Source organism: Lutra lutra, chromosome 7 (genome assembly GCF_902655055.1).
Source record: "Lutra lutra chromosome 7, mLutLut1.2, whole genome shotgun sequence".
Lineage (NCBI taxonomy): Eukaryota > Metazoa > Chordata > Mammalia > Carnivora > Mustelidae > Lutra > Lutra lutra.
Window position 1 is genome coordinate 99,201,704 of NC_062284.1, and position 15,881 is coordinate 99,217,584.

Genomic DNA, 15,881 nt, shown 5'->3' on the forward strand with positions numbered 1-15,881 from the left:
ACTTCATGTAGTTCTTGGGTGTTAAACAATCAGAATATTATTTCTATGAAAACATAAATTTAAAAAGTCCTGTTTTAGGTACACTTTCACTTTTAGGGGGCTGCTTCTTAGGCAAAATTAAACTAATAGCAGAATTGAGGTGATTTTTAAAAATGGAACGGTTCAAACATTTCTGGTGTAAAATCTATCTGGAAAGCAACTGAGAAACACAGATCAAGGGCCTCAAAAGTGTTCATGCTCCTTGGTCTGGTAATTCCAACTCTAAGAATTTGTCCAAGGAAGATACCAAGATTTGTGTGAGACAGTATTGATAGACTCAAGGGTGACACCCTTCCTGTTCTCACTCCCCTGAGAGATTCCCTCCTCCACTAAGACTGAGTGAAGCCATTCCCTGGCAATTCTCCCCACTGAAAGGGGGTCAAGGAAACCCTCTCTTTTCAGTCAGCTAATAGTCTTGAGTTATTTGAGCCCCAGGAATGTTACCTGTGGTCTATTTTATTTTCTTTCCAGATTAAAGAAAAAGAAAAAGGTTAGTCTGTTTAGATAGGCAGAAGGAAAATAGAGAAAAATAAACGGGACAATTACCGATTCTGTTTTCAGCCTCATCTAAAAAAAAATCTCTTTCAGGAGTAGAGTCTCCCAGACAGAATAAGCCCCAGAACTACGTGGGAAGACGGCCTTGTTACATAACAGGTATTCTTTTGCCAATGGTTTCAAAGACCATTGGCAAAAGGACACAGCCATGATGGCTATTAAGTGGATTACTTAAAAAATATTTACAACTGGGGTCGTGGGCCTCATTTTAAAATTTCATCAAGATTCTTAATTGCTGACAGTTCTATTTCTTCTTAAGTCAGGGTAATTGGGTTGAGATCTGCAGCTGGCTTTATGTGCGTGGCTGTCTTAGGTGCACTCCGAGAACTCTGCTTTCAGGGAACGAATCACACTTGAACTCACCTAATGATGCATTTTCCTTTCCTTTTCCTTTTTAATAACACTTTCTTTATAATTTCCATTGAATTAAATTATTTTTCATTGTTTTCCTGACTGATTCCCAGATACAAATTAAGTCTTCCTACTAGTCCCTTTTCCTTCCTTCCCAGTGATAATAATAACTTGCAAGTATATAACTAGTCACGTGTCCTTTAAGGCCTGTCTCTCTTCCTAGACTGTGAGCTCATACAAGCAGGGGGGACACCTCCTCATCCCTCTACACCCACAGTGTAGCACGCACTGAGCCTTTACCAAGCACGGCCCAATAAATAGATAAATAAGCAGAACTGCTTCTGGAGAAAATGATCAGCATTTATAAAAACGTAGACCTCTGATCTCCCCTGCATAATGTTACCTGTAAGTCAGCAGATGGTTTTATGATCGTTCAAAGAATATAAGTGACAAGTGGTTTAAACCTTGGACTAAATGCAGGTACATGCAAATGAGACTTGCTATCATATATGAATTGGACCCTTCTGTAATACAGACTTTTGTTTTGAACTTGGGGAAAGGCTTAGCTGTTGCTAAGAAAACCGCAAAACATCTTGTTACAGTAGAAAGCCGAAACAAACCGCCACGCCATTCCCAAGAGCAGCAAAGAAAATAAACTTCCAAAGCAAACCTTTCCAGGAACTGTAGGAAGGAAGATTAATAGAGTACAATATAAGTTCAGTTAATATATTGAACCCTGTCAATGGCATTTTTCTCACTGATTTCTAAAAACAAAACAAAACAAAAAATATATACATAGTTCTTTAATTCTATAGGCTTTCTCTATTGTTACAAATCTTTTTGATCTTTTTAATCAAATCTTTTTTTTAATTAGCTATCATTATTATTTTTTCTTGCTTTCTAAACCTTGTCTCACCATGTGAATGAGTTAGAATGAGGGAGAAACAAATAGAACAAACCAAAGTTATGGAGAAAGTATGTGTGTGAACTTTATTTCATCATGAGAAAATCACTTCTGTGCAGTAACAGAGAATACTGATATATCTACACGATGATAAGGTTTTCTTTGTATTTAGATACATACCTTATATTTTGTACACAATATATAAAATTCATGGAAGAAATTAATTTCTACAGTACAGTTTCTTTGTTGGAAGAGGACTTGTTCCGTTAGTTTCGTTTAGAAAATGACCCCCAGTTCTGTGACTGTGGTACGAGGGATCGCAGTTCCAATCCTGTAATTTATTAGACACCATAATCTTATGAACAGTAAGAGAAACTGAGAAACTACATCCTCCTGCAGGATGAAAAGAGAAACATGAATGCTCAAGCTGCTATGCTAGTAACTGATTTTAGCGGAAGAATATGATTTCCATGATGTATTATGAATAGAAGTAGTAGGTCTCATGATACATATTAGCAACATTGCTGCAAACTGTCTCCCTGCTCTGGTGACATGCACTTCACTCTTCAATCAAACCGCCTTGTACGCACGTGGGAAATGAGGCCATCATCACGAGGGGCCTTCTGCATTGCATGTAGGCAACTCTTGGAGGGCTTTAGCATTTAGCAGGGTACTTGGGGAAAGAGACAACAGCTCTCAAGCAGAGAGGTCATCCCAGAGAGAAGTTGCTAAAATGGTCATTCGGGGGGCTGTAGCTATCCCATCCCTAGAACCCGATGGGAATGGTCCGTGCAGGCATGTTTCCTTCAGCGAATCCTTCTCCTTGAACAGCAACCCTCACAGACTTACCACTGCTCCCCAGGCCCGGTCTTTGCGGCTAGGGGCCTGTCAACCTTGCTGTGGGATTTGAAGTTGTGCTTGTTTTTAACCATGTGAACCATTTTAAGTGTGATTGGCGCATGCCAAGGTTTGTGGGAAGTGGGAAAAAAACACCACCACAGTTCTTTGAGTCAACATCTTGAATTTGAACAAAATCAACACAATTAGTTCTGCAGAGGGAGGTTATGGGGAATGCCAGCGGGGGTGACTTCTGTGATTAAAATAACACCCAGAAGGTCTAAAAATGCTTTGGCACTGACCACAAATACCTCTTCATAGGTTTAATTTCATGTGCTGTGATTGCTTTTAGAATGAAAATGTTAAAAGCCTCAGAGGTTATACCTGGTCATCAAACACAAGCAAGCCCCTCTTCCGAGAGGAATGGCTTGACTCTGATGACCAACATATTTACAATATGGCCAAGAAGCCAAAGTTCTCTGGGGCATGACATTGTAGAGTGGCCCTGGGTGGCCTAACCCAGCCTAGAGGGATGGGCAAAGGTGAAAATGGCGAGGTAATGCGGAGCTGCTGGTCATTTCCTGTTTGGTGCCCACAGGAAGCCTCAGTCCTGGTGCCGCCGGCCTCGGCTTTGGGCGTGAGATGGAAGGCGGTCCGCGCTGGCCGACAGGCCCTCTCTGAACAGCTCTAGCATCCCACACCCATTGGAAACATGTTCAGTCACACATATCCACAGCTGGAAAGAACCTCAGCCCCACCCTCAGAAACAGGTAAGGACTACAAAGCAATTTAGAATCATCTGGATAAAATTGGCAAGTGACGTGTATCGTGGAGAATGGGAGCCTGCCCTAGAACCTAGATACATTTGTTTCACACACCGGGGGGGACATTCAGGCCTTCATTTTTTCAGCTTCTTCAACTGCAGCTTATTTAGAGTGTTATCAAAGGAAGCCGACGCCCCAGGCCATTTGAACTGCCGCTGTGGACTCTTTGGTTTGATCACATCCACATACCATGGGCTCTCTAACGGCAGGAGAGGAACAGCGGCTTTGTGCCAGAATGCAGAGCAAGTCATGGAAACACTTCAGAATGTGGGCAGTGGTGGGGTTACCTCCGGGCTTGCCAGCCACTTTAGATGCCTCGCAGTTCTCGCTCTGAGGGATACTGCTGAAGGGCCTTACCCTCAGACGTTTGGAGGACCAGGGTCTTGCTGTACTGGCTGACTCCTGTTTTGTTGAAGGCCTTGATGCGAGCGTTGTATGTGCTGTTGAAGTGAAGACCATCCACGGTGCACATCGTCTCCTTCCCAACATACACTTCCTGAGGGTCAACAAAGAACAGGCCACAATTTAATGCCAACCCTTGTGAGGGGTGAGGGAGGCAGTGTCGCTCAGTGGTCAGGAGCAAGCATTTTGGTGGCAGCCTGATCTGGATTCAAGTTCTGTGAGATACTAAGCCATTTAATTGACCTTATTTACTTATTTAAGATTTTATTACTTATTGTTTGAGAGAGAGAGAGAGAATCTCAAGCAAACTCCCTAATGAGCATGGGGCCTGACACAGGGTTGATCTCAGGACCCTGAGATTATGACCTGAGCCAAAACCAAGAGCTGGACACTCAACCAACTGAGCCACCAAGGTGCCCCTAATTGGCCTTTTCAAGTCTCAGTTTTGACATCTGTAAAATGGGAACAATAATACCCAGTTCATGAGGCTGCTAAGATGATCCGGTAAGGAGGTCATGTGTGCAAACTGACAAATGTAGTGCCTTATATTTAGCGTGGGCCTGGCACCTTAATGAGTGGTAATTACTAGCAGTTAGGGCTTAAAAAATTAAAATTGGGTGCTTATAGTTAATGTTATGCTTATTATTATTAACTTGGCATTTACCCACATAATATACCTACCAAGCTTTCTATCCATCAGTGTGATTTGTCAAAATTGGTTTGAAAACATGAGGGTGGTCTCTGTGTTCTGTCTGTAACTCCACTGGTAACTTGAGGAACTGTCACCAAGATTATACTCAAAGGCACAGAAGTATAGGTTTTATCGTGGTGCAAAGGGAAGGGGGAGGAAACAGGGGCGGGAGGAAGAATGACATTTCAAAGGCTTAAAATAAATCGTAGCATAATGCATCTTTAGCATAGGTTAGGCATGTGCCTCCCTCTTTAGCTGTATGCTTCTGCAACACTATGCTGATGTAATGAGTAAAAATAATTTGTATTCAAAGTACAGCCTTAAAATGATAACTCTCTGGTGGGATACTAAGCAGATTGGGGTCTGGGATCCTGGCATGCTAAGAATTTTATATGATGGATTATCTAAAAGACTCTTAACCACAATATGTGAGGTATGTGTTAATATTATCACCTCCCATTTTACAAGTGAGTTCATGAAGGCTCAAAGAAGTGAGAAGTGGGCACAATCCCACGGCTAAATGGTGGAGTCCAGATTCGAGAGCAAGCAGTTGGACCCTAGAGCTTGTCGCCTACAAGGGCTTTCTCTTCAGAAGGGGAGGGCAGTTTCTCTTCAGAGACTCCTTTGTCCATCTTTGATGGTTCAAGGTGAATGCAGGTCTCCGTTGAAGGGCCGACAGACCCTGCCAGGATGGTCTGGTCTCAGGAGAGGTGGGGAAGCTTGGCCTGAGACCCCACAATGGGTCCTCTGAGGTGGTCCCTGGCTTTGGTTAACAAGTAGCAGATGCTCTACTTACCCGGAACTGACCACCATTGCCATCATCCAGCTCCAGAATGTAGCCTTCAGCAGGCACCGTGGACAGAGGTGGCTGTTTCCAGGACAGTGTGGCGCTGTTGTTGTGGGTACAACACTCCTCCAGCTGCAGGATGGGGGTTGCTGGGACTGGAGAGGAAGCTAAACAGAAATTAATGTAACCCTGGCTTCTGTTGAGGTACAAACATTTCAGGATCTTGGAATGGGAAACATCCCCCTGATCAACATGGGGCTTGACTCAGTACTAGCCCATGGGGGACCTGAACTGGATCTCTTCCAAAGTCTCTAGGACTGGGACTGGGTCCTGAGCTGCTGTGAAGCCCTTTCGCAAACTTGTGGTGGTACTTCTTACCTTAACAGTGGGGAGACAATTGCTCTGTTCTCACCCCCTTGAGCACTGAAGACCTCATCCCTAAGGGAACTATTTTAATGGGAGATGGGTTTCCAGCCCGGCCCACTAAACTCCATGTAACCCATAATATGGGTGAAAACCATATCATAAAATTTATCCTGAGCCTTGACCCCCAGTGTATAAACTTGGAACTGCCTATTCTGAGCAGTTTGTTTGTTTTACCAGTGATTCTACTCAAGGTGTTGTACACGTAAGTAGCTGCAACAGTGGATTTTTGAAAACTTAGTTGTAAGTGACATAAAAACAGTGATTTCTCCATTTCTAGACTTTTGAGGAACTTGACCCCATTTTTCCATGGTAGCTAGGCTAGCTCAGGTCCATTCTCTGAGGTGCAGAACAGCCAACTGTGAGCCTGGAGAGTAGCATGGCAGCAGAAGGGGCCTGGCAGGGGAGGGTCAAGTTGACCTTGTGACTTTGTGAGAATCTGCCACAGTACTATGAGTCATAACATACCCCTGGCCCCATTTTGTGCCGGGAGTCTTTTCTATTACTTCAAACTGCAGAAGGGTTGAGCCTTCAGACGCACAGACATAGAACTGTTAAGGTAACAAACAATCCCAGTTCCTAACATATGAACTCAATGTATATATTTGGGAATAATGTTTTTACCAACTGTTTAAAAAATTTTTGTTTAGGACCAAACCATTAATTTATTTTTGTAGCACTTTAACAATAGGAGAGAACAGTTTGGACGGCATCCAGGGACATTTAAATGAACAAATGTTAATTATGGAACACCTGGTACGCTGTACCAAAATTGGACTCCGTGTCATGCATCAAATTATCTGCTCCCTGCCATCACCTCAACCCCAAAGATGGTTTTTTTAACAGCCATTTAGGAAACGGGTTCTATGGTAGATAACCTAGGAAATAATAGCAGTGCTCATAACACAAGAGATATGGAGGTGAGGCAGGTCAATTAAACTTAAGAAAAGACTTTGATACAAGAAAACCATGCCTGAGTTACTAGAACAAACATAATGAAATCAAAATTATGACCAGTTGATTGGAGGTAGTGAGTTTAGGAAGGGAAATCATGTTTCAGATTTCAATGGCATAGAGTTCAGTTGGTCTTATGAGAAAAGAGTGGTTTCTACAGCCTCAGAGATCCTCAAACATCTGGAATTGGAGGAAAGGAGATGGATTCATTGCCTTGTTCAAGAAATAGACTACAGGACTGGATGGGAAGGGGAGGAGAGAGAAGATGTAACACCTAATGATTCTCTGCCCATAAACAGGCATCACCTAACAATTGTAATTGGAGGGTTAACTTCAGGTAATCATGTGTTAGGAAACCACCTGGTCATTAAACACTTTTCCCTTATAAAAATATTAAATTTTAACATATTAACTGTGGAGTAAATTATGATAAGTTTAAGCAAACTGTTCTTCAAATGGCTAGAGACATGGAATGATTCTCCTTGGGAATATCTGCTCTGAGCTGTCCTTACAAATCAGAGCCTATCATAAAACAACCTATTTCTTGGACTCTCTTTATTTCATTAGTTCCCCTATCAATCTTCATTTTCCCTTTGTTCATGTTTCAGGCAAGTCTACATTTTAAAATCAAGTCTACAATTTTAAAATCAAAGAATAAGCTCACAAGATGGTTTCAACTTGAATCATGCAAATGCTTGCAATGTCTCCAATAAGAAACTCAAATTTCCTTGTATAGACATAGGTATAATTAATAGATTAATTGAAATACATGATGTCATGTGTAATTAAAGCATGAGAACTTCATTTGTAAGTCCTCAGTGGATACGCTTTAAAAGACTAAAAAGATAATAAAAAGTCTAACCACTCACTAATCTTCAGATTTTAATATTGTCCAGACCTTAAACAAATGAATCAAAAAAAAAAAAAAAAAGCAAAATGAGGGAGGGAGAGTGAGATAAAGGGAGGGAAAGAGGGAGAGAAAGAGAGAAATGAAAATGAAGGAACATAGAGACATTTGCATGTCTAAATCTATTTCTCGATGTGCTCAGAATTATTTTTTCTATGTCCTTATTTACCCCAAAGTGATGTTGCATATAAAAGGCAAATGTGACAAAATTACAGCCTCATTAGCAAAGACTAAGGCTGACATTTTAGAAAAACAGATTTTATAGTGGGTATTTTATTATCCTATTTCACTTTATTAGGTATAAAATAAATGGTGTATAAGAATCCAAAGTATTTTCAAATTATTATTTGTGTTTTGGAAATGGATAGCATCACAGTTCCTGGGCTGAACTCTAAGAAATTTTTATTTTACTGAAACTTCTGTCATTGGGCTGCTGCATCTGTCTTAATCTTAATGCTTTCACCATCATTCTTGGATGTTTTTGTTTTTCCAGTTTCAGGAGAAACTGACTGATCAGAAGTCTATTGCTTGTATTCTTTTGGCCCATAATATCAAGCTTCAGGCTAAAAATTCTCTTCTTAGTTGCAAGAGGCAACCATTCTTACTCTCTTCCTACTGACTTCCTTGGAGCTTCGGCTCAAAATTAAATTCTGCAACGGTGTCTTCACGAGTGTCACCCAAGTGATTTTCACAGTACCCCCACAAGAACAGGTGTTGTTATTATCTCTAGTTGATAGATGAGGAAAAAGAAACACAATTTTCATGGCTACTAAGTGGCAGAGCTGGGGTCCGAGTCCCAGCAGGCTGGCCCCAAGGGCTGTATGCTTAATTACACCACACTGCCTCTCCAGACCCGTGTGTAGTAATAGTGTACTAGAGGGAAGTCCCCACACCTGATTCCAAGAGGAATATTTCCTTTTGCTTCTGTAATGTGAGTGACAAAGTTCCCCGAGAATTGTTGGCATAGATTAATAAAATATTTCACCATACATAGCATAATGTATCAATTTATCGAATCACTGTGTTGTCCACCTGAAACAAGTGTGACATTGGGTGTCAACCATACTTTAAAAATTGCAAAAAGAAAATAAAGAAATATTTCACCATAAGAGCTATGGTAGCTGGGAATGCAATTCTCCTGAGTCATCCTATCTGAATGTTCCTTGGGGGACTGTCTCTCCTTTATAGTGGCTGAACAACACAAGTGGCATCTCAGGAAAGTTTCTACTTTAGAGGAACAACAAGCCATTTCTGCAAAGCTCTCATTAGTACACTGGTACAGATAAATGTGAACGTGGGTTTTGAGGACATGCATTGCAGGACTCCAAACCATGAATGGATCACATGCATGAACAGAGGACATGTGAGTCAGTGTGTGTGCTCATCCGCATCCCTGCCAAACCTCTGGGTGCTCTTTCTCCATGATTTATAAGAAGGTCTGTTCACATCACACTGACCTTGCCCATGACCTTGGTGCATACTCAGGGCTCTTAGATGTGACATGAGTTCATAAAGATAAATGTGTTCTTAGGTTGAGTAGAGGCACTTAAGGGATTAACAGCCATTGGTACTAAAAAGGCTTAGGGGAGCATTAGGTCACTGTTTCATATCCTGGTTCAGAATGAACATGTTGGCATTTCTTTCCAGCACTGACTCATGAATCTTGGGACACTTTCTATACTTAAAACAATTCTGGGATAATATTTTTCTGAGGATGTTTGAACAAAGAAGGTACCAGCATTCTCCACTTAGATTTCAGATGCAGAATCAGGAAGAGCAGATGAGTTAAATCCTTGGCTCATAGGAGAATAATTTTCTTGCTAATTAGTAGCTGCCCTAACAGAAACAAAAAACCAGCCACAGACCTATCTTTTTTGATATCAAGGGAAAAAAAGACATCTGAGATGAAATTCCAAAACCAGAGAGAGGCTAGAATTTCCAGTTAAGAAATGAACAGATATTTTTGTTGTTAGTTTGAGTCAAACTTTAAATGCATACTTTAAGTAGCTTTGAAAATATTTTAACTTTCTACTGTAATCTGCTTAGCATAATTAGAAAACATATATTGAAGTACACATATTGTATTAATGGTCAGATTACTTTAGCACTGTTCTCAATGCTATTTAAATTTTGGCCCTTCTTACTCGGATTTGGGGGTACAGTTTCTTGAGATATTTTTACTGACAAGCTGGGAACGTGCAGTGTATTAAACTGACCAAGCTATCCTACCAAAAAACACTAATACTACACCTAGCACAGCTGTGTATGTTAACAGCTATCAAAGAGGCCAGTAGGAGTAGTCTTAACCACAGCCAGTCAAATTCTATTGCATCATGCCCTTTTGGCTTCTCCTTTCCATCGAAAACATCTGACAGATAAAAATTATTTTGAGTCTAACGAGGACTTGGCTCTCACTGAATAAATTAAACTTCACAAGCACAAAGCAAAGCATATAAATTAACTCTGCAGAAGGATAATAATCAGCAGTAAATTAAATTAATGTGAAGTATGAAAAAGAAAAGGAAGGGGCACCTGGGTGGCTCAGTTGGTTAAGCTACTGCCTTCAGCTCAGGTCATGATCCTGGAGTCCCAGGATCGAGTCCCACATCGGGCTCCCTGCTCGGCAGGGAGCCTGCTTCCCCCTCCTCCTCTGCCTGCCTCTCTGCCTACTGGTGATCTCTTTCTCTCTCTCTGTCAAATAAATAAATAAAATCTTTAAAAAAAAAAAAAGAAAAGGAAAATGGAATAATCCAGTCTCATCCCAAATGGCCTGTTGGAGGAACCTTGTAAATAACTGTTTGAGATCATTTGTGTCCCGGGTGAATTTTTGTGAGTGTGTTCTGCATTTTGGCCTTGAGAGTGTGTGGCACTCTCTGCCACGCGTGCAGACTTCGGTGGAGTGGACACACAGCCATTTTTCATGCATATGTCTGCAGGCAGCCTTAAGGGGCCAAGTGCCTGTGCTTTAGGGATGGGGTCTGTGAGGCACAGCACATGAGGCTGCAGTTCCCATACCAGATGAAGGGCCTGTTCATTCCAACACAATTGATACCATCCTGCCAACTGGCCTGGACTTCACTCTGGGCAGATGGACATAATTCAGAAGGACAGCAAATAAGGGAGGGGAGGGCTCTGTCAGCTGCTGAAAGCAGTTCAAAGCCCTGAGGCTCTCCCCCTCTACCTGCTCCATCACCAAGTCTAATTGGGTTGGCTCCTTTTTTCCTTACACTGAAAGCCCTTCCACTGCCTTTCTGTGACATATTTTCTCCTCTGAGCTATTTGTGACATAACTTCCAATGATTTGACCTCATTGAGAGGACAGGATCCAGAGAGAGGCTGATTGAGGGAGATTTACCTGGGGATCCATATATTACTCAAATGGCTGTATTCTACAGACCACATGGGGGTGTTTAAGAAAACATTCTAAATAGCAAGAAAGTTGTGCTGCAACAAAAAGTTAAATTTCTTAAGTTTAAGAGAGGAATTTGGTTATTGCTTGAAGAAGCCAGTTTATAAGGCACTAATGTTAAAACACAAACTGGAAGTTGTAGGTGCAGGGTCTGGAACGTATCTCTCTGGCTTTGAACGCTTGCCTGACATTCACTAGCTGTGTGAATTCAGGCAAGCTACCCAGTCTTCCCGTGCCTCAGTTTCCTTGGGTGCCTACTAGGGCTGTGAGAATAAATTGAATTAATCCACATGAAGCACTTAGGAGAGTTTCTGGTTTTGTAAATAGTCAGGAAATGCTAAACATTTTTGTTATGGCAACAAAGTACTTTTATTAACAATCTATATGCTATTTACTCCAAAAATCAATTAAGGCATCATCCCAAAGCAATATATAATAAACAAAAAATGAGAAAACTGAAAATAAAAGAGCAAAAATCCATTAAAAGAATGAGAGTTACCTGTACCAGGTACATGGATGAGTTTAGCTGTGTGATGTGAGTTACAAGTGCAGAGCCCTAAGACTTGCTGGGTTAGGTCTTTCTCTCTGATAAAAGGAAGCATGTAGATTTTTCTTAAAAAATGAAAATCTCAAAGCACTAACTTCTTTTTTTTTTTTTTTAAAGATTTTATTTATTTATTTGACAGAGAGAGATCACAAGTAGACGGAGAGGCAGGCAGAGAGAGAGAGAGAGGGAAGCAGGCTTCCCGCTGAGCAGAGAGCCCAATGTGGGACTCGATCCCAGGACCCCGAGATCATGACCTGAGCCGAAGGCAGCGGCCCAACCCACTGAGCCACCCAGGCGCCCCTCAAAGCACTAACTTCTAAGTCCTTTATTATGTGGCTGCTCAAATTGGGAGAAGCAAAGAGCAAATCAATTTCTTCAGTTTTAGGAAAAAGACTAGAAAGTGACACAATTACAGAGATGAAGAACAGATAGGTGATTGCCAGGGATTGATGAAAGCAGAGGGGAGGGGTGTGGGTATAACTATATGACCATAATGGAGTAGCATGAGGGAGGTCTTTATGGTGGTAGCTTAATTGCAGGAGCAGTTAGATGACTCTAAACACCTGACAAATGACCCAGAGTGATACATATTCATTGTACCAATGTTAATTCCTGTGTTCTTTTTTTTTTTTTTTAAGTGGACTCCACGCAGGGTATAGAGCCCAATGCGGGGCTTGAACTCACAACCCTGAAATCAAGACCTGAGCTGATATCAAGAGGTGGATGCTTAACCAACTGGGCCGGGCCACCCAGGTGCCCCTAATTTCCTGGTTTTGATATAAGATGATAGTTCTGCAAGATGCAACCATTGATTGAAACTAGGCTAAGGGTACACAGGACCTCTCCTTACTATTTTTGCAACTTCCTGTGAATGTATAAATATTTCAAAATGAAAGTTAAAAAAAGAATCTTTTTCCAATGGATATTACTTATACTGCCATAAAAATATCATTGCATGGTTGGCTTTTTATTTTCCTTAAGATAATTTTAGGTACTTGCACTTCCCCCCAGCCACCCAAAAAAGTCTCAAAGACATCTTGCAAACCCCTAAATCATATAAGCCAAAGTTTGAAAAGTTAAAATTTATTTCAGAACTTCATTTTCCTTCTGTAACCAGGCTGGCATTTTCCTGACCAGTATTGGCAAGTCAACGCTGATCCTCTCAAATTCCCACTAATTTATGCTCAACCATTTGCTCACCACCGACCCATGTGGTAGTAGTCATTTCAATTCTCAACTGCCTTGATTTATACCAATATTTCTGAGTTACTTTCTGTAACAAGATTTTATTTATGTACAGTGATGTGGTCTCTAACTCCTTATCTTTTTTTATGTCAGCTATTCCCTGATGCTGGGCTTGTGACAGCTCTAAGATTCTTAAGGAGGCAAGCATTGAGTTTATCTGAATGTATCTGGCTTTCTGAAAGGTAGGTCACAGGGCTACAATGGTACATTTCCCGTATGTGGTAAGCTGGGAGCCACTCCAGACTTTTGTAATCTTACCCAGAGGTGTGTGTGTATGTTTACTTCCCCACCTCTTAGGTGATTTATAAACCTGCCAGCTGCATTTTGTTTGCTACAGTCTGGCACAAAGCCTCAATCCTGCTTCAAGTATCAGTATCCACTTGGGGTGTTGCTCTATTTCAGGGGTTGCAGGCACGCACCTTTCATCTGCACAAAGTCGAGCTGGTGAATGGATTGCAGCAGAGGGCTGTTGTCCAGACTCAGGTCGAAGTCCGTGGTCATCCTGGGAGTGAGCGTGCCTTTCCCCCACTGGTCCTCAGTCAGGTGCACCCTCCTTATGAGGGCGTCAGAAATCTAATCACATCAAAGACCACAGCCTAAGAAATATAACACCACACTGGACACAGAACACTGCTCCTCCACTCTCCAGGAGCATACCGAACCACTCTGGGACTCACACCTTTCCTGTCTCCATGTAGGCAATGAGAAGCCTATTCTGACCAGTGTCATCCATGCAAACCTGGGTGCTTTCATGAGTTGGAGGGAGCCACTATAAATAATTAGCAGCTGTAAATTGCTTTGTAGACAAACCTGGATATATGCTATTGCTATTTATGTCTGATCAACTAAATGCCAACAACATTTGATAACATGTTGGTGATCTGTTAAGCCTAGTAGAACTAACAACCCTAAGTTTCTAATAGGATGTGTGGATATTGTGTAAACACTTGGAATGAGTTTTATAAAATAGTTTGAGAGGCTGCAGATGGTAATCTGTAATGTGGAATTTCTTACACTTTAAGCCTGTCATCTTCTCTATCACTTTATTCTTTGATAGAGAACTCTTCCATTTCTTATATTTAATCTTCCATTGTCACTCTTGGCCAGTTTGATAAAATGTGAATTGGAAGGAATCTATGTGTTCCTTAATAAAAGCTCCCTTAATCATTGAGCTCAAAACCTAAGCAAAATTCAGCTGACATCATGACATCTCATTAAAACAATCAACACAGAAAAAAATTACAAGAAATCCAAGGAATGAAAAAACTCCTAGAAAATCACTGATTTAACTAGCCAGTAGAAACTGTCAAGAAGGTAGAAGCCTTGCATGTTTAAACATTTCTAGCTGACAATGCTGTCCAAGATATTAGTGGAAAGGGACCCAATTCTTAGGCAAAGCAGTAGCCCTGCTTCGGAGGAAATTGCAGGGACTTACATTTTCATGATTAACTATGAACAGAAACAAATTTTAAGAAGCCCATATACATCTCAATCTTGGAGCACATGGTGGCAGAGACTTTCAGGAAGTCAGTGGCGTTCTGCTGGCACCCACATGTGTGTGGCTATCTGAAGGTGGGTTCCACTGTGGAGGGAACATGGTCAGCAAGGGCTGCCGAGAGTCTGGCTGCGACATTGGTGGACTGCGTTTCACGGGACACTGAGAATCTGAAGTGGAAACTAGTTGACACTTACCTGCAAAAAGCCACTGGGATCATTTTCCTTAATGACCTCCAGGCAGTACTCCATGAGACCTGTGGTCTGGCGCAATTTCACTGTGCAGTGAGAGATCTGATCTCGAACCACCTAGGATTGATGTGAGAACAGAATGGTCCAAAGTGGCAAAGGCTGAAAAAGAAGCAAACTGCAGTGCTTGAAGGGACATCCTCCTCAGGTTCCCCTTGCTCCCCAATCTTCCAGGAAGCTGATACTGTGAGCTGCTCTAAGTGGGAGGTCGTGGAGAGTTTATGAAGGAGCTGAGTAACCCGAGGTGCGGTTGCAGCTTCTGTTCTGTGAAATGTCACCCACCCGCTCCCACCCTGTGCCTCTCTTGTAAAGAGCAAACGTCCTCATCTGAACCCAATTCCTTCTCATTCTGATTCTTCTTCCTAAGTGGGTGGTGGGATGGGGTTAGAGGTGAAACTTGCTGAAAGACAGTGAGCTAATGACAATAAGGAAGCCAGACAAAGATGGATGCAGAGTTAAGTCTGGAGTATAACCCACTTAGAAGCAGTCACTGCCTCATTAGGAGAGCAGTTGTTTTATTTATTTAGACAACGAGAGAGAATGAGACAGAATGAACAGAGGAGTGGCAGAAGGAGAGGGAGAAGCAGACTCCCCCCGCTGAGCAGAGAGTCTGATGTGGGGTTTGATCCCAGGACCCTGGGATCATGACTTGAGCCCAAGTAGGATGCTTAACTGACTGAGCCGCTGAGCCGCCCCTGGGAGAGCAGTTTTAAAGTCTTTCTCCGTTTACCATGCTGTGAGTCTGCTTTAACTTAGAAAGGTATTTCTCCGAACACGCAGTTTCTGCCTCTGGGAAGTTGTCTTTGCCCAGTGTCAAACACATGACAGTCCTTGAAAAGTTTCTTTCTTCAAAGATGCATTTTCCATGTCCTCTGCTCAGTGACCCAAATCTGAAGTGGTTTCTGAAGCTAGAGCTGAACAAGAGTTTTCTAGGAAACTCAATTACTTACATTTATACTACTTTACAAAATCCTCAAAAATATCCAGCTTTCTTGATTTTATAAATAATAACTAAAAGGAATTTTAATAATAATTATTAAAAAGCTTTTTCTGGGGCGCCTGGGTGGCTCAGTGGATTAAGCAGCTGCCTTCGGCTCAGGTCATGATCTCAGTGTCCTGGGATCGAGCCCCGCATCAGGCTCTTTGCTCAGCGGGGAGCTTACTTCTCTCTCTTTCCCTCTGCCTGACTCTCTGCCTACTTGTGATCTCTCTCTCTGTCAAATAAATAAATAAAATCTTTAAAAAAAAAAAAAAAGCTTTTTC

General features: G+C 41.7%; 1 protein-coding gene across 6 annotated transcripts in view; it reads right to left on the reverse strand.

Moving 5' to 3' along the window:
* Nucleotides 1–15,881, reverse strand: part of TRIM9 (tripartite motif containing 9) — a 110,538-nt gene that overhangs the window by 19,256 nt on the left and 75,401 nt on the right. For all 6 annotated transcript variants that reach the window (XM_047738461.1, XM_047738460.1, XM_047738464.1 and 3 more), the window contains exons 4-7: nucleotides 14,568–14,678; nucleotides 13,295–13,448; nucleotides 5,400–5,557; nucleotides 3,868–4,006 (exon numbers count right to left, since the gene is read on the reverse strand). In XM_047738461.1, coding sequence (XP_047594417.1) covers nucleotides 3,868–4,006; nucleotides 5,400–5,557; nucleotides 13,295–13,448; nucleotides 14,568–14,678 — 562 coding nt within the window. The remainder of the gene's footprint in view (nucleotides 1–3,867; nucleotides 4,007–5,399; nucleotides 5,558–13,294; nucleotides 13,449–14,567; nucleotides 14,679–15,881) is intronic.